This window comes from Manis pentadactyla, chromosome 4 (genome assembly GCF_030020395.1).
Source record: "Manis pentadactyla isolate mManPen7 chromosome 4, mManPen7.hap1, whole genome shotgun sequence".
Classification (NCBI taxonomy): Eukaryota; Metazoa; Chordata; class Mammalia; order Pholidota; family Manidae; genus Manis; species Manis pentadactyla.
This window is the reverse complement of record NC_080022.1, coordinates 161,115,151-161,135,597: the sequence shown is the minus strand read 5'-3', so window position 1 is coordinate 161,135,597 and position 20,447 is coordinate 161,115,151. Positions and strand designations below refer to the sequence as shown.

The following is a 20,447-nucleotide window of genomic DNA, read 5'->3' as shown; positions in this document are numbered from 1 at the left end:
GCAGAGCCTAGCTAGTACTTGTATCGTTTACAGTCAGGAGCTATAAACATTAAAAGGAAGCTACAGCTATCCCTAGAGACAGATGATAAGATTATTTACCTAGAAAACTCAGAGAAGTTAAAAATGTTAGGACTATTAGAACTAAAGGAGAGTAAACTGGCTGGATAGAAACCTACCATTTTAAAAACAGTGGATTCCTATATACCCGCAACAACCAATTAGGAAGTAATGGGAAATTTACACTAGGAACAACTATTATAAAACATTTAAGGGATAAACTTAGCAAAAAATATGAAAGGCAAAAATGAAGAAAGCTGTAAGACTTACCTGCTACAATAAGACAAGAAAAAAATGGAAAGTATATTATGGGTATACTCAACATTTTAAAGATATCAGTTGTCCCCAAATTAACCTATGGCTTTCATGCAATCTTCATTCAAAAATCCCACTAATAATTTTAAATATAACTTTATAAATGTATTCTGAAATTCATCTGCAAATGTAAGAATACCAAAGAAAATTTTCAAAAATGAACAAGAAGAAGGAAGAATTTCCATTGGAAAAGATTAAGTAAAGCCCCTTGCTTATACTGTACACAAAAATAAATTCTAGGTGACTCAAAATTCTAAAAAACAAGTCCATTATAGTTGCATTAAAGTATAGAGTAATTATGGTATAATGAGTTATAAGAAATACATATTTGGCCATTCATATGACCAAATACATATTTCCCAGGTATATTTGGTCTTCATCGACTGTTCCTGAAAATACTGCAGTCTTAAGGGTGAAGTGTGTCTTGTCATGTTAATGAGAGACTTTTGGGCCCCCACCCAAGGGCTGGAGGCTGAATCAGCCAGTGGCCAATGATTTAGTCAATCATGACTATGCAATGAAGCCTTCACAAAAACACTGGAGAAGAGCTGATTGCTCTGCTCTGCTCTGTAGGATCCTGCTTCTCACTCAGGGACAGATTCTATGCTTGGGGCACCAGGACGCCTCCACGTACCACTGAGCCAGGCCCCAAGCTCCATGAGGATAGAAGCTCCTTTATATGGGACCTTGCCCTTTGTCTCTCTTCATCTGGCTGTTAATTTTTGTCCTTTATGGTATCCTTTATTAAACTGATAAACTTAAGAGTTTTCCTGAGTTCTGTGAGCTGCTCTAGCAAATTAATGGAACCTAAGGGGGAGGTCACAGGGACATCCAATCTGTAGCTGGTAGGTCAGAAGCACAGGGAACTGCCTGGGGCTTGTGACCAGCATCTGGAGTTGGGGGTGGAGGGCAGTCTTGTAGGACGGAGCCCTTAATCTGGAGAATCTGGTGCTGTCTCCGGGCAGAGAGCATCATGATCGAGTTGAGTTCTCGAACAGCCTGCTAGTGTTTGAGAATTGATGTTAGTATGTGTGGGAAGACCCCCTCCCACGTATTTACACACAGTGGAATCAGGTTCAAGAAACGGAATGGAGTTACACTACTGTTACTGCTGTGTATAATATTGTTATTGTTACATGTATATGTAGGGAAAAGATGACACCATCGCATTTGGTGTCGGACAAGTGGGAATAACAGTAATATACACATGTATATATACGTACATGTATATGTGTGTGTGTGTATATAACTGGGGGTAGAGAAGGTATGAAAGTTAGAAGTCATAAAGATTTCAAGATTTCACTACATTATAATGTAAGATCGCATTGATAATGAGAAAAACCTATAAGCAAAGTTATAAAACCGAATCTGAGAGAAAGTATTTTCCATAGATAAAAGAGATGAAAGGATTGATTATATCCATAGTCTATAAAGAGTTCTTACAAATGAATAAGCAACAAAATCTATTTAAAAAGGGACAAAAGATATGAAGAGGTGAAAAAATAAAGGAGAAGAAATAAATAATAAACATGTCAGATGTTCAGTCTCACTAGTAACAAGGGGAATACAAATTAAAACAGTGCTGTTTGTGTGTATCACATTGGCAACAGTTTAAAAATTTATATGTGTGTGAAAATGTGCTTTCCTGGATGTTGGTGCAAGTGTAAATAGGGCAGTTTGTCATCAGTACATTTAGAAATATAAGGTGTACATACCTTTTGCATAAGCAGCCCACTTCTAGGAATCTCTTCTACAAAAATACATACTTAAAAATCCACCAGTTGGGGAATGATTAGGTAAATACTACTCACCCTTTAAAAACAACAGAGTAGTTGTATTTGTACTGAAGTGGGAAATTGTATATTGGTATATTAAAAAAGTAATCTAAGATATGTGGGAAGTATAATCCTATTTGAGTTATATCATTTATGTATAAAAATCAAAGTTTGAGAGCTCCACACCAAATGGTTAAGAATTGGTCACCCCTGGGAAGAGCAGCAAGGTGGTTTGGGGACAGGGGAAAGGAGCCTTCTTGACACATTTTTGCATTTGTTGAAATTTTGCAGTGAACATCTTTGGTAATTTAAAAAATTATGTCAGTGAGGCATTCTTAAATTGAAAATTCTTATTTTAAAATTTTGAAAATCCACAAAGGTAGGACAAAATAAAGATACTTCTTCCATTACCCTATGATGCTGTTGACACTTTAGGATAAAGAGACAAAAATGAGTCTAGCAGAGTTGACTCAGTAGAAAGTATAAATAAATAAGATGGCACAAGGGTCTCTTTGGGGAGAAAGGACCTGGCTGTGTTTTGCAGGTCCTTTGCTGTTGGCTGGTTGATGCTGGGGGAAGCCATTGACCTCATGCAGTTAGGTGTTCTGCATTCTGCAGGTAGGGCTGACCTACTTCCACTGGAAGAAAGGACTGGAGAGAAAGAATGCCAAGAAAAATTCTGCTTAAATGTGAAGTGTTATTGTTAGAACACCCATGAATGAATGTCAGAGCCCAGCATCTCAGAGGGCCCCCATTAAATGAGCAACACTCTTTGCAGAAGCTGAACTCTGAAGTAGGCACCACAGTGAGGGGTGGGGTGGGGATAAAACAGATAAAACACAGATGACCATGTGGTCTGGGGGAGGAGTGGTATGGGTGTATGTGTATAAAGTTTAACATTTATAAAGCAATAAAAGCACACTTTAATGTAGCATAATTCACAGAATTCTAAAGTACTGAGGAGAAACTTGAAGTCACTTGGAGTAATTAGATTTGGGAATATTAATTCAGAGATGCTTCCAGAGGGTGGGAGAGGGTGCATGTGCCTGTTGCGGGGCTTGGTGGGGAAGGGAACAGGGGTGGTGGAGCGATGGTTGTAGTGACAGGGCATTGGGTAGCTTTGTTCTTAGGTTCAAAGGGAGTTTAAAAAGGGAAAATAAAATCCCCATTTAACTCAGATATGGTTCATTTTCTGAGGTAATGTCAAGAGGCACAAGATCAAATCTAGCTTGACACCATCCAGTACAGAGCTCCGCGGTTTCTAGAAGCTGTAGCTGAGCTGCAGCTTGGCTAATGAGGAATCTCCATCCTCTGCCAATGCCTCAGGGGCCCATCTCTTCCTCTTTGGCAAGCAGAATACAAAGAGAGCTCAAAGCCGAGTGGGGACCTAAAAGGTCACCCAGAACATTCATTTTGCAAGCCCCCCCACCAGGCCTTTCCAGAAAACAGACGAGCATGGTTTCACAGTTTAGCTAGAATGGGAGCCAAAGGCTTCATGCTTCAACTTGGGGAAGGTTTTAATGAAGCCTAGAGGATACTTCACACATTGTCCAGCCATTGGCAGTGAGAAAGAAGAGGAGATGGGCCAAACACAGCCACGCTGTATCCTCTCATTTATTCTCTGGGTGTGAAAGGAGCGATTGTAAAATTCAGATGACACTAGAAGTTAAGATTCAGAGCTCCCCACATAAACTCTGCTGTCTGTTATTAAGTTCACTTGCACCAGGAAGACACATTCTGAAATGCAGTAACCCTGTTGTTCTGTGGATGTTTGTGCATGTCGGTGGTTTGGCCTGGAGAACCCTCAAGTGGAAGCTGAAGTGTCTCCATTATGTCCTTTCTAAGTTGTTAAAATAGTCCTTGAGCCTCCTCCCTTCTCACTGCCCCCACTGCCAGGGGGAACACATGTGTGGGTTATCCCATCAGCCTGGTAGCTAACCTCCCATCTCCAGTCTTGCTGCCTGCAATCCACTCCTCACGCTGCCTGCGCCTTCTTTCCAAACGCTTGCCACTTTGGTGCTCCGAATCTGTCAGTGACATTCAGGGCCATTTCTAATACCCCCGCTGCCTACCTTCCTGGACACACCTCTTACAGTGAAACGGCCCTGCACTCCGTCTTGTGCTCTGATTGAGCACTACAGCTGCCCAGGACTACTTGCAGGCCCTCAAAAATGCAACCTTCTGTCATGTATTTGTCCCTGGATTACCTTTCCTTTGCTAATTCCTGTTTGTCTCAAGATGCAGCTATACCAAGTGTCATCTCTAGGAAAGATTCTCTCACCGCCTTTATGTTATGTCCTGTTCCTCCACACTCTGGCAGCACATGAGGTTTACTGCTAGCCCAGCTGATTCACTCAATCCTAACAGACTAGGTATTGGTCTGATTCCAACTGTCCTGGAAAACACCTGAAAGGTAAACGATCAAGAGTACCTGGCACATAGTTGGTGCTCCATAAATGTGATATAGGAAAGAATAAATGCATGTGTTTTTTAAAATGTAATCTGTGGACCTCTGTATGTATATGGGTTTTTGTTTTGCCTGATCTGACATAAATCTGCTCAGCCTGCCCGGTTCTCAGGTCATGCTGAGCATGAAGAAGATGAGCGAGGCTGGAGTCATGTAAGTTGAGGACTCTCGCCACTCATCCTGGAGCATCACCAAGTAGCTGTCTACTGGGTCTCCATAGAGTATTCATGAATTATAGCTCCAGTCTTGTTCCAGGTCAGCTGTTGCCCGCAAACCGCAATACCCCGAGTCCCATCGATCCTGACACCATCCAGGTCCCGGTGGGTTACGAGCCAGACCCAGCAGACCTCGCCCTCTCCAGCATTCCTGGCCAGGAAATGTTTGACCCTCGCAAACGCAAGTTCTCCGAGGAAGAACTGAAGCCGCAGCCCATGATTAAGAAAGCCCGCAAAGTCTTCATCCCTGATGATCTGAAGGTAAATTGGAACTGGTAATCAGGCTGGGGGCAGATGGAGATGGGACCAAGAGGCGGATGGAAAGGGCGACTCCCAGGAGGATCGCGGAGTCTAACAGACAAACGACTTGTGAATTCCCATCGTGTTCTTGGCATGCGAGTCTAGGCAAGTTGCTTTCCCTCTGGGTGCCTTCTGAAATACACCTTTCATGTCTTGATAATGCATAGAATTAAGGAGAAGCAATAAAATATTGGAGTGATTTACAGCCCAGGAAGGAAGGAAACCTGCTGCTGTCTGCAGGGAAACCTAATGAAATCCTAATAAAATCAAACCAAAATCTTTCAAGGTTGGAGAAGAAACAGAATCATTTGAGAAGGGCATCTGGGCCACATAGTCCTTCAAGGGTCACCTTCCCTTTATGAGTTTACTGATAATCAAGTGCTGCCATTTCCCTGTAGGCTTCAGGGACTACCTACCAGCTGGGGATAGAACCTCGGCCGCCCACATTGCTACCTGTGGATGACCAGGGTGGGATTTTTTAAGGAAGCTGATGGGTTTCCTGATGCTATTCATACATAATATTCACTCTGTATCTCAAGTAATGATCACTTGAATATTTCAACAAAAAAAGTTCTCAGTTGTTGTTTTTCTGCTATATTATTTATAAAGTAAAATAGATTTACCTTAGCAAGTCAGAAACCATCTAAAACAAAATTAATCTGACACCTTTAATGGTACCTTAGGAAGAGAATTCAAAATTATGCCATGTCCCAGATAATAAAACCAAATAAAAGAATAATCATCCCAAAATAGAATCATTTTTGATTAGCCATTGCTTAGAATTTTTTGTGTTCATACTTCTTTCCAATCACATGGACAATAGAGATATGATTACATTCAAGGCATTGGAACTAAGCATGATTAGCCTTATTCTAATTTCTGACCTCCGTTTTTCAAACCTAAATATAGTTCAGATGGAAAGTCACTCCTAGGCTGGGAAATCGGGAGTTTGGGACATTGTCCCGGAACTGAGTTAGACCAGTTACCTCTGCTTTTCCTGTTGAGAAAGAACACGGGAGGAACAAGTACAAGGCAGATTTAAATCACCGTTGTCATCTACGTACCTGAGACTACCTCCAGTGTTATGACACGGTCGATGTCAGGGCTGAAAGGGACCCGAGATTCCTTAGAGCAAAGGGGTCATTTTGCATTTGAAGAAATGGAGAAGTAGAAAGGTGAAGTCGGGTGAGCACAGCTAGTTGGAGTAAAGCCTAACCCGGCCCCTAAGTCTTCTTGCTTCCAGAAAGATCACTGCAACATGCTGGCCCTGACAAGGGTCCTTGAGTGACAAACCAGTAGTTGCCATCCTGAGAATTGAAAGAGGAAAGGGTGCAGTAAAAATACCAGAAAATCTAAACAAGCCGAGGAATTGGTGGTTATTCTCGGATGGGGTAAGAAAGAGGTGGATGGGAGGGTCCTGGGCAGTTAAGGACCTTTTTTCAACTGGAATCTTTTCCTCATCTTGTGTTCTTAGCCATCCAATTCTGTGCATATCTTGGAACCATCTCTTTAGACCAGGGAGCCCATGCAGCACAGGCTTCCACTGGATGGGAGGGTAGGTTCAAGGGAGCTGCTGAGTTGTAGGTGGAACTTCCAGCTGGCCCTTCACAGGGTCTCTAAATTTACAAGTTCAGAGCACAAAGCAAGCTGACTTAAGAACCCAGGTAACCTTGCAACAGAGGCTGTGTGAAACAGACTGTGCTGGAATTATGCACATTAGTGCTATCATGGCTAGGTCTGACCTTTTCACATGGCAGGAGGGGAGCAGACAGGAACATTCTCCTGCCAAATGTCTTTGGATTTCCTTTTCTGTGAATGAGGTCTCAGGTTACAAACCGTGATATCATCTGAAGCAAGAAGTAGGTGAACATATTTTTCCTTCCAGCAGAGAGGACAGAGGATGGGTGGGAGAGGCCTCTGCAGTCCCCCAGCACTGGACGAACAAATTGAGGGAATGGCTCCACCAATAAATGGGCCTCCCCACAGCTGTCTGATCTTCCTCTGTTGAGCCATTCATTTGGGTTAACATGCACCCTTGGGAGAATTAAGGGGTGGCATACTGGGATTCCTAGGTGAGAATCCATTTGATTATCTTGATGTCATAATACTTTTAAACATCCGTTCACTCACTTGACAAATATCTTTCAAATGCTTGTGTGTGCCAAGGCCTGGGGTTACCGAGGTGAGCCAATACTGATACTGTTCCTACTCTCGAGGAACTTCCACTCCAGTGAGAAAAAGGGAGTGTTGCCACGGCAGGAGGGTGCTGACAGGGGGAGGGGGCCGCAAACATGAACCCTTGGGAAGATGATGGGGCAGGACTGAATAGGAGCGTGTGGTGTGGTGGTGACTGGTTGCCCGAGGGCATCTGTAGCTGGGAGATAGAGGAGAAGGGGACAAGAGATGGAGTACCAAGTTTATCAGCTCCACTCAAAATCCTGCTCCCTGCTCCCCCCAGCCACTCTGTAATAACAGAGAGAGGAGAGCTGGTTTTTCTCATCCAGGGAAAGTCCTTATTCCATCAGTCATCCCTGCCTTCTGCATCCTCTGCTTCACTAGTATTCTCAGCTCCCCTTCTGCCTGAGGTGGCCCCCATTCCACATCTTCCCTAGCTCATCTGTGTGCGTGGACAGGTGAAGCTGGGAAATGAAAGCACCTTAGAAGTGAGAAGAGCTCTAAGAGACAGAGGAGCTGGTTTTTACCCTGAGGTCAGCTGGGGATTCCCTGGTCCTTAGCTGCAGGTGCCAAACCAAGTCCACCGCCTGTGGGTACTTCCCTCCGCCAGCACACACACAGCTTCCGCAGTTTCCCAGGGGCTTGTTCTCCCATTCATCACCCGGGCTCCTGTCCCCCTGTGTGCAGGTTCTGACACCTCCCAAGGCAACTCCTCTTTCGAATGATCTTGGAAACCACACCCCCAGGAACACTGACAGCGTGGAAGATTTACTGACGTGACCGATGGGATGGAATTTGGGCTTACGACAAGTAACCACCCAGGCAACTGCCGTCAGAACTAGGAGCTTCACTCGTTCATATGCCTTTAGGTCCTCTTACCCCTGTGAAGCCTTTCACTCTCAGCTCCTCCTGGGTCTCTCCAGCCAGCCAGCCAGGCCTCTCTCCCTTCCTCCAGTCTCCTGCTCTCTTTCTGAAGCCCAGACAAGAAAACCCATTGATAGTCATTGCATACCTGCCTCAAACTTATTACCCAGGTATTCTTCAAAGGACAGCCTTCTTCTCTGAAAGAAGGATGTGTGTACCAGCTGTTAGGAAGATCATTTTTTTACTTTGTTATATTTTAATTATGAAATGTAGAGAAAGCCAGGGGTTTTTATAAGTACCAGCTTGGAACAGCAGACAGGTGACTGCACACACTTTTCTGTCTTTGTGCAGGGCAGATGTCTGCTAAGGGTAATGGGCAGGTGTGGGGGTGGACCACTGACCTTAGACCTCCCCTGCAGCCTTGGCTCCAATCCATGTGATCTTCTCCCCTGCCAACTGCCCCTTGGAGTCCTGGGGGCGGGTAAGAAGTGGCCTCACCCATTTATTCTGGGTGGCTGGTGACTCTAGGTACTAGACTTGTAAGGATCAAGGGATTTGTTGTTTCAAGTTGTTGAAAAAAGAGGATTGCAAAATTTGCCAGGTGACACCATAAATGAATTGGGAAGGTCTAAAAGATTTACAGGTCCACCTCTTCCTGGGAAGGTTTTCCTTTTTCTGGCAGGGGGAGGAGCAATGCAGGGAAAGGAGGAATTGTTTTCACATTGGCCACATTTAAATATTACTCAGCCTAATTTAGGCCTAGAAAACAGTTAAACAGGAAGTTAGAGTAAATTATTTAAATGTTAGCCACCAATATGAGTATACTGATCATTGGCAGGTGGAAATTTAATTTTGGCTTTTAATTACCAAAGTATATATACCCATTATATAATAATTTAATAGTTCAGAAGGAAAGAAAATAAAAGGTAAAAGATTCTACCTCTCTCCTTGGCCTCCTTCCTTGATTCCCCCTTTTAGAGGCAATACTTTTAATAGCTTGGTATAAATCCTTCTGAGCCTCTTTTTTATGAATATACATTATGGTTTATTTAACCAAAATGGGATGAGGCTACTTTATCTGCAAATTGCCATTGTTTCCACCCACAGAGTAGTATATAATCAACATCTTTTTGGTTCAGCTGGATCATTATTTTTAATAGCTGCAGAGTGTTCTTTTGTATGACTCTACCATAAGGTAGTTATTAATCTCCTACTGATCATTAGTTTTTCCCTATTTTTTGCTATTACAAGCAATGCTGCAGTCAGAATGTTGTGCCTGTGTCCGGGTGCACATACATAAGGAATGCTGTACAGGATGAGTTCCTGAAAGTGGAAGTTCCTGCATCAAGGGTGTGTGCATTTAGATAGTGGAGAGATACTGCCAAGTCGCCTTCCAGCAGTCTAGGATCACCTTACATCAAAAGCAGATGAGCCCACGGAAGAAAAGGGGCCTTAAGGTTTCCGCAAGGAGGGTAAGAGAACTTTGGAATGCCACTGGGGTGCGAGGGGAGCCACCTGCCTGCGTTCGGCCTCTGATCTCGCCTCCTCCTCCTGGGCACAAACTGCCTGGCAGGCAGAGCAGGAGCGAGCTGTGACGGGTGGGTCCCCGCTGCCGGCAGCAAGCTCCCCGTGGCCCGTTCTCCCGGGCCTGCCGGCAGGGTAAAGGAAGGAGACACAGGTTCCGACACCAGGGCTGCTGCCGCAGCACAAGCCTGAGGCCTGCGGGCTCCCGGCTGCCGCTCAGCCCTGCCGAAATCTAATATCTTGTTTCTTCGCCCTTCTGTCACTAATGAGCAGGATGACAAGTACTGGGCCCGGCGCAGGAAGAACAACATGGCGGCCAAGCGCTCGCGCGACGCGCGGCGGCTGAAGGAGAACCAGATCGCCATCCGCGCGTCCTTCCTGGAGAAGGAGAACTCGGCGCTGCGCCAGGAGGTGGCCGACCTGCGCAAGGAGCTGGGCAAGTGCAAGAACGTACTCGCCAAGTACGAGGCCAGGCACGGGCCCCTGTAGGACAGCATTTTGAGGGCTGGCTTTGGAGTAGAGGGACAGCTCGTTTCCCGTCTGATGGCGCTGCACCGACCCAGCCTCGGTGACATCAGCACGTTACCAGAGGCGGAAGCACGACTGAGTCACGTTTGGGTGTTGCGTGCAACGCTGGGCTTGTGCCCCTGGGTGGGGTCAGCAGTGCACACCGCGGCCCTTTGCCGTTTTAAGACAGTCCTCTCGTCATCTTTCAGTTCCAGAAAAGAAAGGTGCCTCGTTTCTGCTGGACTGTGGAGACCTCTCCTGGGTTTTCCTGCCCCGCCCTCCTCCCCTCCTGCCCTTTGGGCGAGGCTTCCTGTGCGCTCTCCCCTACTCTGCCTGGGCCCGCTGCTTGGGTGCCTAAGAAGGGCCCTGGTAAAATAGTAGATCTCGGTTTTCAAGATTGCCAGCTCTTGTTTCTGTTAATCTGTAAGTTAACCATGCTAATAAGGTGCACAGAATAACTTAGCACTACACTGCAGCTCTCTCTATTCAGTTATAGGTTGCTTTCCTCAGATTTTCAGTTTTGGTGATAATCGTTTTCAGATTTAAAGTGCTGTTTAGATTTATCAGATCCCATATTTACTTACTGCTATCTACTAAGTTTCCTTTTAATTCTGCCAACCCCAGAGAAGTAGGAGTATTATTAGAGAACACAGAGTGTGTTTTTGCACCGTCTGTACCTAAAGCAATAATCCTATTGTACGCTAGAGCATGCTGCCTGAGTATTACTAGTGGACGTAGGATATTTTACCTACCTAAGAATTTCACTGTCTTTGAAAAAACAAAACCTACAGTAATGCATTTGAGCATGCCCAGAACATCCCCAGGACAGGAAAGAGGGAAATGTCAGGTCTAAGAATGAGGGGTTGATTTATCAGTGTATGAGCCAAAAAATGCATCTTGGAACAGCTTATCACATTGTTACATTTGCTTTTGTTTTCTCATCTCTCTTGTATCCCTACCCCCACTTTCCTAGTTCACTTTTTCCATATCTCTCTTGATATTCAAAACAACTCAATTAAGATTCAGTTTTCCTCCTTTTTGTAATATATGTATTTTTGTGAATTATACCTTGCTGTTTTAAAAAATCAGTTAAGTTAATAAGTTGATGTTTTGTAAAACCCTTTTTCCTAGTGGTGTCACTTTTGAATGCTTCATAAATCGATGATTCTGGAACTTATGTTTCTTACTCTGTTTGCTTTGAAACATATGTGCTCTTATGAAGTGGACTTCTGAAAAATGAATGTAAAAGACACTGGTGTATCTCAGAAGGGGATGGTGTTGTCACAAACTGTGGTTAACCCAATCAATCTAAATGTTTACTATAGACCAAAAGAGATATTAAATTGTTTAATGTTTATACAGAGTAATTATAGGAAGTTCTTTTTTGTACAGTATTTTTCAGATATAAATACTGACAATGTATTTTGGAAGACGTATATTATATATAGCAAAGAGAAAAGGAAAACTATTTCATGTTTTAAAATTATATAGCAAAGATATATATTCACTGTTGTACAGAGAAGAAGCACTTGGGGGGTTTTGAAGTCTTTAATATTTTAAGCCTATCACTGATACATCAGCATGTTTTCTGCTTTAAATTAAAATTTTATGACAGTATCGAAGCTTAGTGTGACAAATCCTCCTCTAAAATCGTTAAGGGGCTTTCTTGTTTCCTATTAGGTCTCCAAAAGAAGTCAGTCAACAACACCCAAAAGCACAAAATGGATGTTAGTCAAATATTTATTGGATGATACAGTGTTTCTTAGGAAAAGCATCTGCCACAAAAATATTTACTTCAAAATTATGAGTTCCTGGAATGGAATATGACTGCAAGCACCCCAGACAATTCTGTTCTCCTCTGTGGGCACGTGCGTCTTTTGCAGTATAAGGTTGATATCGTTGTTATGTGTGTGGTTTACAATTTGGCCGATGTTCTGACTTTAAAGATGATTGTTCTTTTGTTTCACTAAGTTGTGTAATGTCAAGAGATGCTGCTGTTACTGCAAAGAAACATTTCGTGCTAGATTAAAATACCCTTTCATCGATGGTATTTTCCAGTTTCCTGCCTCCAGAGTATCTCATTCTTTAATGACGTGATCTCGTCAAGCAATGCTTCTCGGAGTATCATAGGCTTGGGAAACCTGACTAATAGGCTATTCCTGACTAATAGGTATCCCTTTTGTCCTGAGCTATAGGGGACAGTAGGGAATGGGGAGAGTATTGAAATTGAAATACATTGTTCAGGCAGATAACTAATAAAACCTTTGGCAAACTTAAGGAGAATCGAGAAAGTGATACTCAGAGACACAAGTGGACATGGAGTTGACCTTTTTGTAGGAAAGAGACGATTGCAGCAGTTATTAAATATCAGCAGTCACTGAAACAGAGACAGGTGGTATCTTTAAGTAGAGAAGTGTTGAAGGATTGCATCATAGACCATCCAAATTCACTGAGGTGTAAAAAAAGTAGTTGAAAAATTGTATTTGAGCACTGGTCTTTCTTGGAATTAGGTTGTTTGTACCAAAAGAGAACCACAAGTGTTGTCTGTGGAAGAAATTAAAAGATCATAATAAAATGTATTATTTGGTATGCCAGAAGAGGTTTCAAAACCTCTCCTTGTTTTAAAAATGTTTAAACTTTGGAGTCTGTACAGGTGCATTATGTGTAGGCCAGTGTCACCACACACAACATGAGAACTCAGTCCTGGATTCACTGCCTTTTGTCCAAGGCAGTTAACCAGTAAATAAGTCAGTTGTAAATGGCATGGGAAGCCAGGGCCTGATTTGGAATGACTTGGATGGACCAGGGTCAAATGAGTCCTGCAGACTATTAAAAGATTCCTGTTGTCATTTGTCACCTTTCCATCAAAATCATCTTTCAGAGATGAATTACTTGGCCATCAAACCTGAATCTAAATCATATCATGCCAACATCATTTAGACACAGTTTGGACTGAGTGGCCTAGGACTTTCTGACAAGGTCACTTCTTTGGACTAGACTTGCAAAGGGAGGCCAAAATTGATCAGCCTGTCCTGCTCATGAAAACGGGGAATGAGAGGACTGCACATGATCAGTTCCTTCTCTTGAGAAAGTGGCCACCTTTTGACCATTCAAAACCCACAGAGGCATGCCTGATAAGCCTTTCATCTTTAAATATGACATCTGTGAAACCATTCCTCAAAGCAAAAGGTCCATTCGTTTGAGGAGTGCAGACGGGATTTGGGTATTGGGAGGGTAGGAAGCTACTAGATAATGGTGAGTTTCCTCTCAGTTTACCAGCTTTGTGAGGGATTCCACACAATCCTAAATGTACATGGAAAAGGTCTTGGGTTTGTTTTCAGAAGAATCAATTTTAAGTGGAGCCCCAGGGAACCCTACCACCCCAGGGTAAAATGACAGCCATTCTATAAGATGCAAAGTTACACTTTGCTTTTTCCAGTAGCTTGTCTAATTTCCCCCTAATGTTCCTTTAAGAAAACTCAAACATTATCAGTCGATGAGAGTGATCCCAAGGCAGGCTAGCTTGGCCTGCTCGCCTGTGTGAAGTACAGAGGCCAGGGTTTAACTGGGGTCAGCAAGCTGCCAAAGACTGGAGAGCATGTGGCAGACACTGTCCGCTCTATGTGTGCCAGCTTCCTGTTGAGGGCTCTGAGGTCCCCACTGGGGAGGCCAGGGTCTCCTCCAGGTTTTCCCTACAACTAATAATGTCATTTTTCAAATGAGCAAGGGCTTATCCTAGATCTTGCTCCACTGGATTTGGCAACTAAAGTCAGTGCATTTTGCAGAGTGCCAAGTGTGTGCAAGTATTCAAGTCATAATATCTTTCACTTTGGAGCGCCTTACCAAATATAACAGTAATCCATCATTATCCTTTTGGCAACACCACAAAGCTTGCATCGTCTAAACAGGTACAAGTTCATGTGAGGTCAGTTTAATTGTACACCATGGCATGGGTGGTATTTATGTTGTTAAATCCAAACCTTTATTTGTCTGTTACTCTTTATGTTTAATAAACTTTGAATTTTTCCCTTTCTTTCATGTATTTTTCTTGACAATCTGCCAGAAATTAGATTCTGTTCCTAGTTCTATCACCAAGAAACCATTTACAGATATTAATTACATAGATGATAAAATGATAATACTATACAATTAGTGATAAATTAAGGACTTATGTGCCAGACACTATGCTAAACACTTACATGGAATATTTTATTTACTCCCATATCAACCTTATGACGTAGAGGCATTGCTATCCCCACTTTACAGGAGAGAAAATAGAAGGTTTGGCAGGTTAAGTAGTTTATCTAATGTTACATAAAAAGAGTGACAGAAATGAACTCTTATCCAGTGAATGGGCATCATTTAGACTGATGTTTCCCAAAACCAGTTCAAAGACTGAATTCTGGTTGGATGTATAAGAATCATCTGGGAACATATTACAAGACTAGTGATCCAGTGATTCTGAATCAGTAGATCTGGGATGGGGCCCAGAAATCTGAATTGTTTAAAGGCACCCAGCTAACTCTCGAGTGTGACCAAGTAACTGGAGCCAAGAATTTATAGGCTTGGCCTTAATTTGAGTTAATGAGTCTCAGGGGATCCATGTAGAAGCTTCAAACCTTAAATAATTACCTGAAATTGTGTGTGGGTTTTTGTGTATAAACATATTTATTTTTCTGTGTAGGTGATCCATAGCTTCCCCCAATAGACAAGAGAATCTATGATGCAAGATGAAATAAAAACCCCTGATTTAAGGGAAGGCTGATGTGGGGTGGTCCCCAGCACAGGCATCCCATTAAATCACCTGGGGAGCTCAGCTCACTGGCACTGTGTGGGTCACAGCCCAGACCAAGGGATTCAGCATCTCTGGCTGAGGGAAGGGGGCCCGGTGATAAGCAGCTCCATTATCCAAATCTGTGACCTTGAGCAGCTACTAAGCAGCTTTGAACCTAAATTGCCTCATCTGTGAAATAAAGGAATAATCTCCACATCTGAGGGGAGTGGGCAAAACTCTTGAAGTAACAAGTGCACAGTCTTTGGTGCACTGTAGGTCCTCAGTAAATAACTCGTGATGTAAGGAGGTTATGACCTCATACTGGCACATATGTGGGGGCCTGGAGAGTAGAATGTGTGCCTGGAGTAGTTTTCCCAATTCAAATTTGATACCAGTTGTTCCTTCAAAGAGAACAAACTGTCCTGCTCAGAAGAAGGGGCAGGTGGCTGGAGAGACCCTAGACTCTTAAGATGGCAGGAACCAATATAAAGCCCAGTTGTGCAGAGGCCCGGTCACTGGCCAGCCCTCCATCCCCAAGCCAGTCACGTGCTGCTGCATGGGCGGGTCACGTGCTGCTGCGTGGGAGGTCCCCTCTGTTCACATTTAAAACAGAACACGCCACCCAACCATCAAACTCCTCTCTTCAAAGCATCCGAATTCAATTCCCTCTTTGAAAACCGTTGGCTTAGAAGTCTCTGGGCATCCTCAGCCAGGAACTGGGTGAGAATTACTGAAATCTTGTCTTTGTGGTCAGGAGATGGCTTCTTGGTAACAAATCAAAGGAATCTTTTAGAGGAAAAAGGGCCCTGTGAAGAAGGTGTTGATCTTCCTCTGCCTCTCTGGGCTCTGGGACTTGGCCCTGAAGGCGCCTCTCTCTGGCTTTTCATCCTGCAAAACATGGTACAATGCCAGGAAACGATTGGAAAAGCTCACAGTTACGGAGTCTTCAACTCTGGATATGCTACATCTCATTTAATTCTCACGCTATGAAATGAGAATTATTACCCCTGTTTTGCAGATGAAGAAACAGGCTCATGGAAGTGAAGCAAGCAGAATTCAAGCCTGATTCCAGAGTTTTTTTTATATCACTCCATTCTGTGTCTTAAATTAGGAGCTCAGCAAGGCAAAAGGTAATTAACTGTGGTTAGGAGTATGAGCCTATTGCAGGCGAACCTGGACTTGAATCCCAGCTTTATTACTCACCATCTGTGTGGCCATAGAAAACTCACCAACTTGCCCTGTTTATCTGTAAAATGGGTGTAATAATAGTCGCCTTATAGGGTTGTTATTAATATTGAGAACATGCATTTAAAACACTTAGACCAATGTCCAGAGTGTAAGAGGTATTCAACAAATACAATGCTTTTTGTAATAATAATAGTAATTATTAAAAATATTGCTTGATTTGATTTCACTAGCGATATGTTACAATAGAGTCAGACCATGTATTGTGTGTTTTAGTGGATGCATTTTTTTTTTCTGCAAATACTTGATCTAAGACCCACTAAGTTTTAGCGACATCCATTTTATGGATGAGTAAACAGGGAAGAGAGTGTGACCACTTCAAGAGCCAAATTGTGTTTCTCAGATTGATCTTGTGGAAACAAAATCTGTGAAGCATCACCAGTTCTAAGCCAACTATGCTGCCTCTGATACTGTGGGGATTGTGGAGACCTTTAATGAGCAGACCAAATGGTGCAGAAATGCTGACCCTTGCAGCAGGAGGGGAGCCTCGTTCTCACACAGGAGAGACAAGTCATGGGTGGTTCCCAAGAGTCTTACTAGCTTCTGCCTTCAGGTCTGCCTCAGTCTCTCCAATATATACCATTATATACATATATATATATATTACATATATTAGCTCCTGCTAATCACCTGTATACCCAGGCCCAGGCCATCCATGACAAGGGTAAGAAATATGTCCCCAGCTTACCACACCCATTTCTTTTCCTTCTCAACATTCACCTTAACCATCTTTTCCAGCTTGCCTTACATTTAGTGTGGCCATACAACTGAATTCTGGCCCCTGAAATATGAGCGGAAGTGATCACAGTGTCACTTCACGACTCGCCCATAAACATTGCCACATGATCCCCTCTCTTCTCCTTCTGACTCCAGCAGATATGCTTAGGAGGTGGAGACTAAAAAAGAAGGGACGTCCATCCCCAAGTCACTGAACTGTTACATGAGGAAGAAAAGATTTCCTCCATATTAAGCCTTTGCCATACTGGGGTTTGATGTTGCAGCAGCCAGCCCACCCTGACGTCTTCTGAAGTCCAGTGTCCTTATTTGAGGTCTTGACATCTTTGCCAACCTTCTCTCAGGCTGGGAAGTGCAGGATGGCTCCTGGTTGGAATCCAGGCCCGTCACCTCTCACCTACAGGGTGCTGAGGTTTACCTGCCTCCTGGACAGACCTCCAGCCCTGGTTTGGCCCATCCTGTTGGCTTGGACCTTCAGGATATCCCTGCCTACATCTTGCTTCAGTTCGACCTGCATTTGAACGCTGTCCAGAGCTGTGCAGTTGCCCTCAGGGGGACCAGCCTCTATGTTCAGGTCTGCTTTCCTAGTCTTCATCCCTCCCCCGACCTAGACTCTCTCCCTGGCTGCTCAGTCCCTTCCCTCACCCCAGATATTTAGATAGGAAACTAGAAATGAGGCCTAACATTTGTAAAGCATTGATCTTTGATGTTTTCTTACTCATGTACTTCCTAAAGTTATTTTTAAACTGTGAACTCGAACTGCACTTTATAAAGCTGATGCATTTTTCTTCACAAGCTTAAATAGTTGCAAAGGAGACAATAGCCGTCCTGTTAAAAGTATTGGCATTTTACAATAAACCACTATGTGACTCTTTTTAATGTATCCATTGAACTATAAAAACCCTAGTAATTTGAAACCTACCAACATACATTAAAAAAAAGCAGTTGGAATTTATACATTTTCCCTCAAAATCACTATTTCCCTTATATTTTCCCTCATTGAATTTGTTTCTAATGTAGTGTGTTTCTTGCTTGAAGGTCTTGTATTGATGCCTCCATCATATTTTTCAGCCATAAAACTGTTATCTGTAAACTGAGCTTATTATTTTTATTTTCTCTGAAGGCTCAAAATGTTTAGAAAGATTTTTTTCTCTAGATATGATTTATGGTTACCTTTATTACTACTATACAATTGATAAAACCATATTGTATATTAAAATTTTCTGATAAATAATTAGAAATATCTGCCTCCTCTCTCTCTGTTTTCCATGTGATTCCAAAAAACAAAACTTTAATGGGAATGCAGATTTAGGGAGATGGGATATAGGTGGTGTTGGTGCCTAGACAACAAAAGACTTTGCAGACAGCCATTGTCCTCTTTATCCCTTAGTTTGGTTCCCCAGACATTTTTACACCTGTAACTGGAGCCCTGGACCAGATTTAGAAGGTGGGAAGCATGCCTATCTTCAATAAATGGGAGGAGTAAGATCATGAGAGGGAAGCAAAGGAGAACCAGCCTGAGGTTTTATCAAGGAGTTTTGTGGGCAGATCATTTTTTAAAAACTACATATAGAAAATCGAAGATCTAGAAACCGCCTTAACGTTTGCCCATGTACACATGTCCCTTGGACGTATTTTATGTGCCACTAGTTGCATGGCTTCCCGAATCTGAGGATGATGCTGGCTCACAGCAGGGCATTCCAGTGGGGTAGGTGAGGGGTAGGGGGCAGAAAGGTCTTTGGCCAAGTCTTACGTTTTTGAAGGACCTCCAGTTAAGATGTTCAGTTTGTCACCAAATGAAATACATTCAGAGATAGAATGACCGCTTTTTTGTCTTTTGGAGCACGTTATCTTTTAGAATATACCTGATGTGGATCAGAAACTGGAGCCTTTCCCTTGCATTTAAAGAAAACTAATGCTCAAAGAAACGTGAGATCAGAATTTCTGGAGCTGAGGACACGACTAGGGAACATTGTATGGGATTCGTACCCAAGCTTTTTGGACTCCAAGCCCTTTACTGTTCCAGATAAACTGATGCTCGCCTGCTTCCCTGTGTAGTCCTGAGTGTGGCTGATGTATTTATATCTTTGAGCCCCACCTCCATCCGCAGCTACTGGACATCCCCTCATCTGCTTCTCATTTGGGCCCTTTCAGCAACCCTGGGAGGGTCTCAGGGCAGAATAAACAAAGGAGCTGAGGGCTAGTGGTGGTGAGCCTTGCCCAAGCCCAGAGAGGAGGGGCCGCCCCCGCAGCAGTGCCTCCTGACGTCCCTACGTTCCCTAAGGGGCTGCGTGCTGGCCCCAGCCCACCGCGTGTGCCTCCTCAGTGCTCTGTAACACATCCCAACTTCCTCAGCTACAATTAATGATTTGTGAATAAAATTTAAAAAATAAATGCCTGTGAGAGTGCTGATGCCCCAGCCCTCGCCCAGGGGCTTCTCCATCCAGCAGAAGGATTATGACTGGGCAGAAGCTAGGGCCCGGCTGACTTCATCTGAGCTATGACTGCCTTTCCTAAAATGAGTCTTCCCCACCTATAACCTTCTTCTCTTCCTAACTTCTCTGTTCACAGCTTTGAAGGCTCCAAAATGGGTCCTTTGATGAGGCTCCTGCGCCGGCCCGCGGTGCGGCGCCTGTCTCCGACACATCCCACCTCCTGCCTGGGCAGCAATGCAGAGAGCTCCTGCCCCTTCTTCCGGCCCCCCACTCCCTGCTCCCCGCTGCCACCCTGGAACTACAGAGGGAAGCGGACATGCACAAAAGCCTCGTGAAAAGGTGCCCTTAAAAGACCAAGTGCCTTTCTTTCTTTTGAATAAAGATGAATCTCAGAAATAGAGGGAAAGTAATTTAAAAGAGGATACGGGGTGGGCGGACAGAAAGATGAGACTTCCCTTGGTCTCTCAGGCCTCAGTGGGGAGGCTGGATTTGAGCCCTTTGTGCAGACATGGTCAGTCTCCCTCCCTCTCCCCTCCCCCCATCTCATTCCTCCTCCCCCTCTTTCTCCTTCTGACTTGCCTCCCTGGCATGTGAGGTGGTGGGAGTGGGGGGACGTGATGCGTGGGAGATGGGGATGCCTAAAGGGGAAGTGGGGATGGAGAGTCAAGGCCCCAGGCAGGTCGGAGGGGAAAGGAAAAGCCCAGGCTTGCTGGCCCCCTGTGACCTTGTAAACGCAGTTGATGCGCTGGTGTGATACCCGTTCACCAAGGCGTCTGTGTGATCAGGCAGCCCAATTCTGCATCTCAGCAAGCCACCCCAAGGCGCTTTCAGGATCACACAGTTGTGTCTGAGTCAGAAGATGCTTTTGAGATATTTTGCCTGGTAAATCCTTTCATTTCTCAGATGAGGACATTGAGGTCTACAGAAGGAAAGTGACTTGGGGAATGGCACACACGGCTCAATACAATGACCGTTCTCCCCTACTTCGCAGGCGTGCTCTGTTCAAGCCAGTATCTGCCTCCTCTCTCTCTGTTTTCCATGTAGATTCCAAAGATGATC

The 20,447-nt window shown here is 43.9% G+C and overlaps 1 protein-coding gene across 3 annotated transcripts in view; it reads left to right on the top strand.

Annotated features, from left to right (window-relative positions):
* Nucleotides 1–14,232, top strand: part of HLF (HLF transcription factor, PAR bZIP family member) — a 51,106-nt gene extending 36,874 nt beyond the window's left edge. For 2 of the 3 annotated variants that reach the window (XM_036879555.2, XM_057501326.1), the window contains exons 3-4: nt 4,870–5,090; nt 9,963–14,232. In XM_036879555.2, the coding sequence (XP_036735450.1) occupies nt 4,870–5,090; nt 9,963–10,181 (440 nt within the window). In that variant the 3' untranslated portion in view covers nt 10,182–14,232. The remainder of the gene's footprint in view (nt 1–4,869; nt 5,091–9,962) is intronic. The other variant, XM_036879556.2, reaches the window with a different exon arrangement.
* Nucleotides 14,233–20,447: the final 6,215 nt, after the last annotated feature.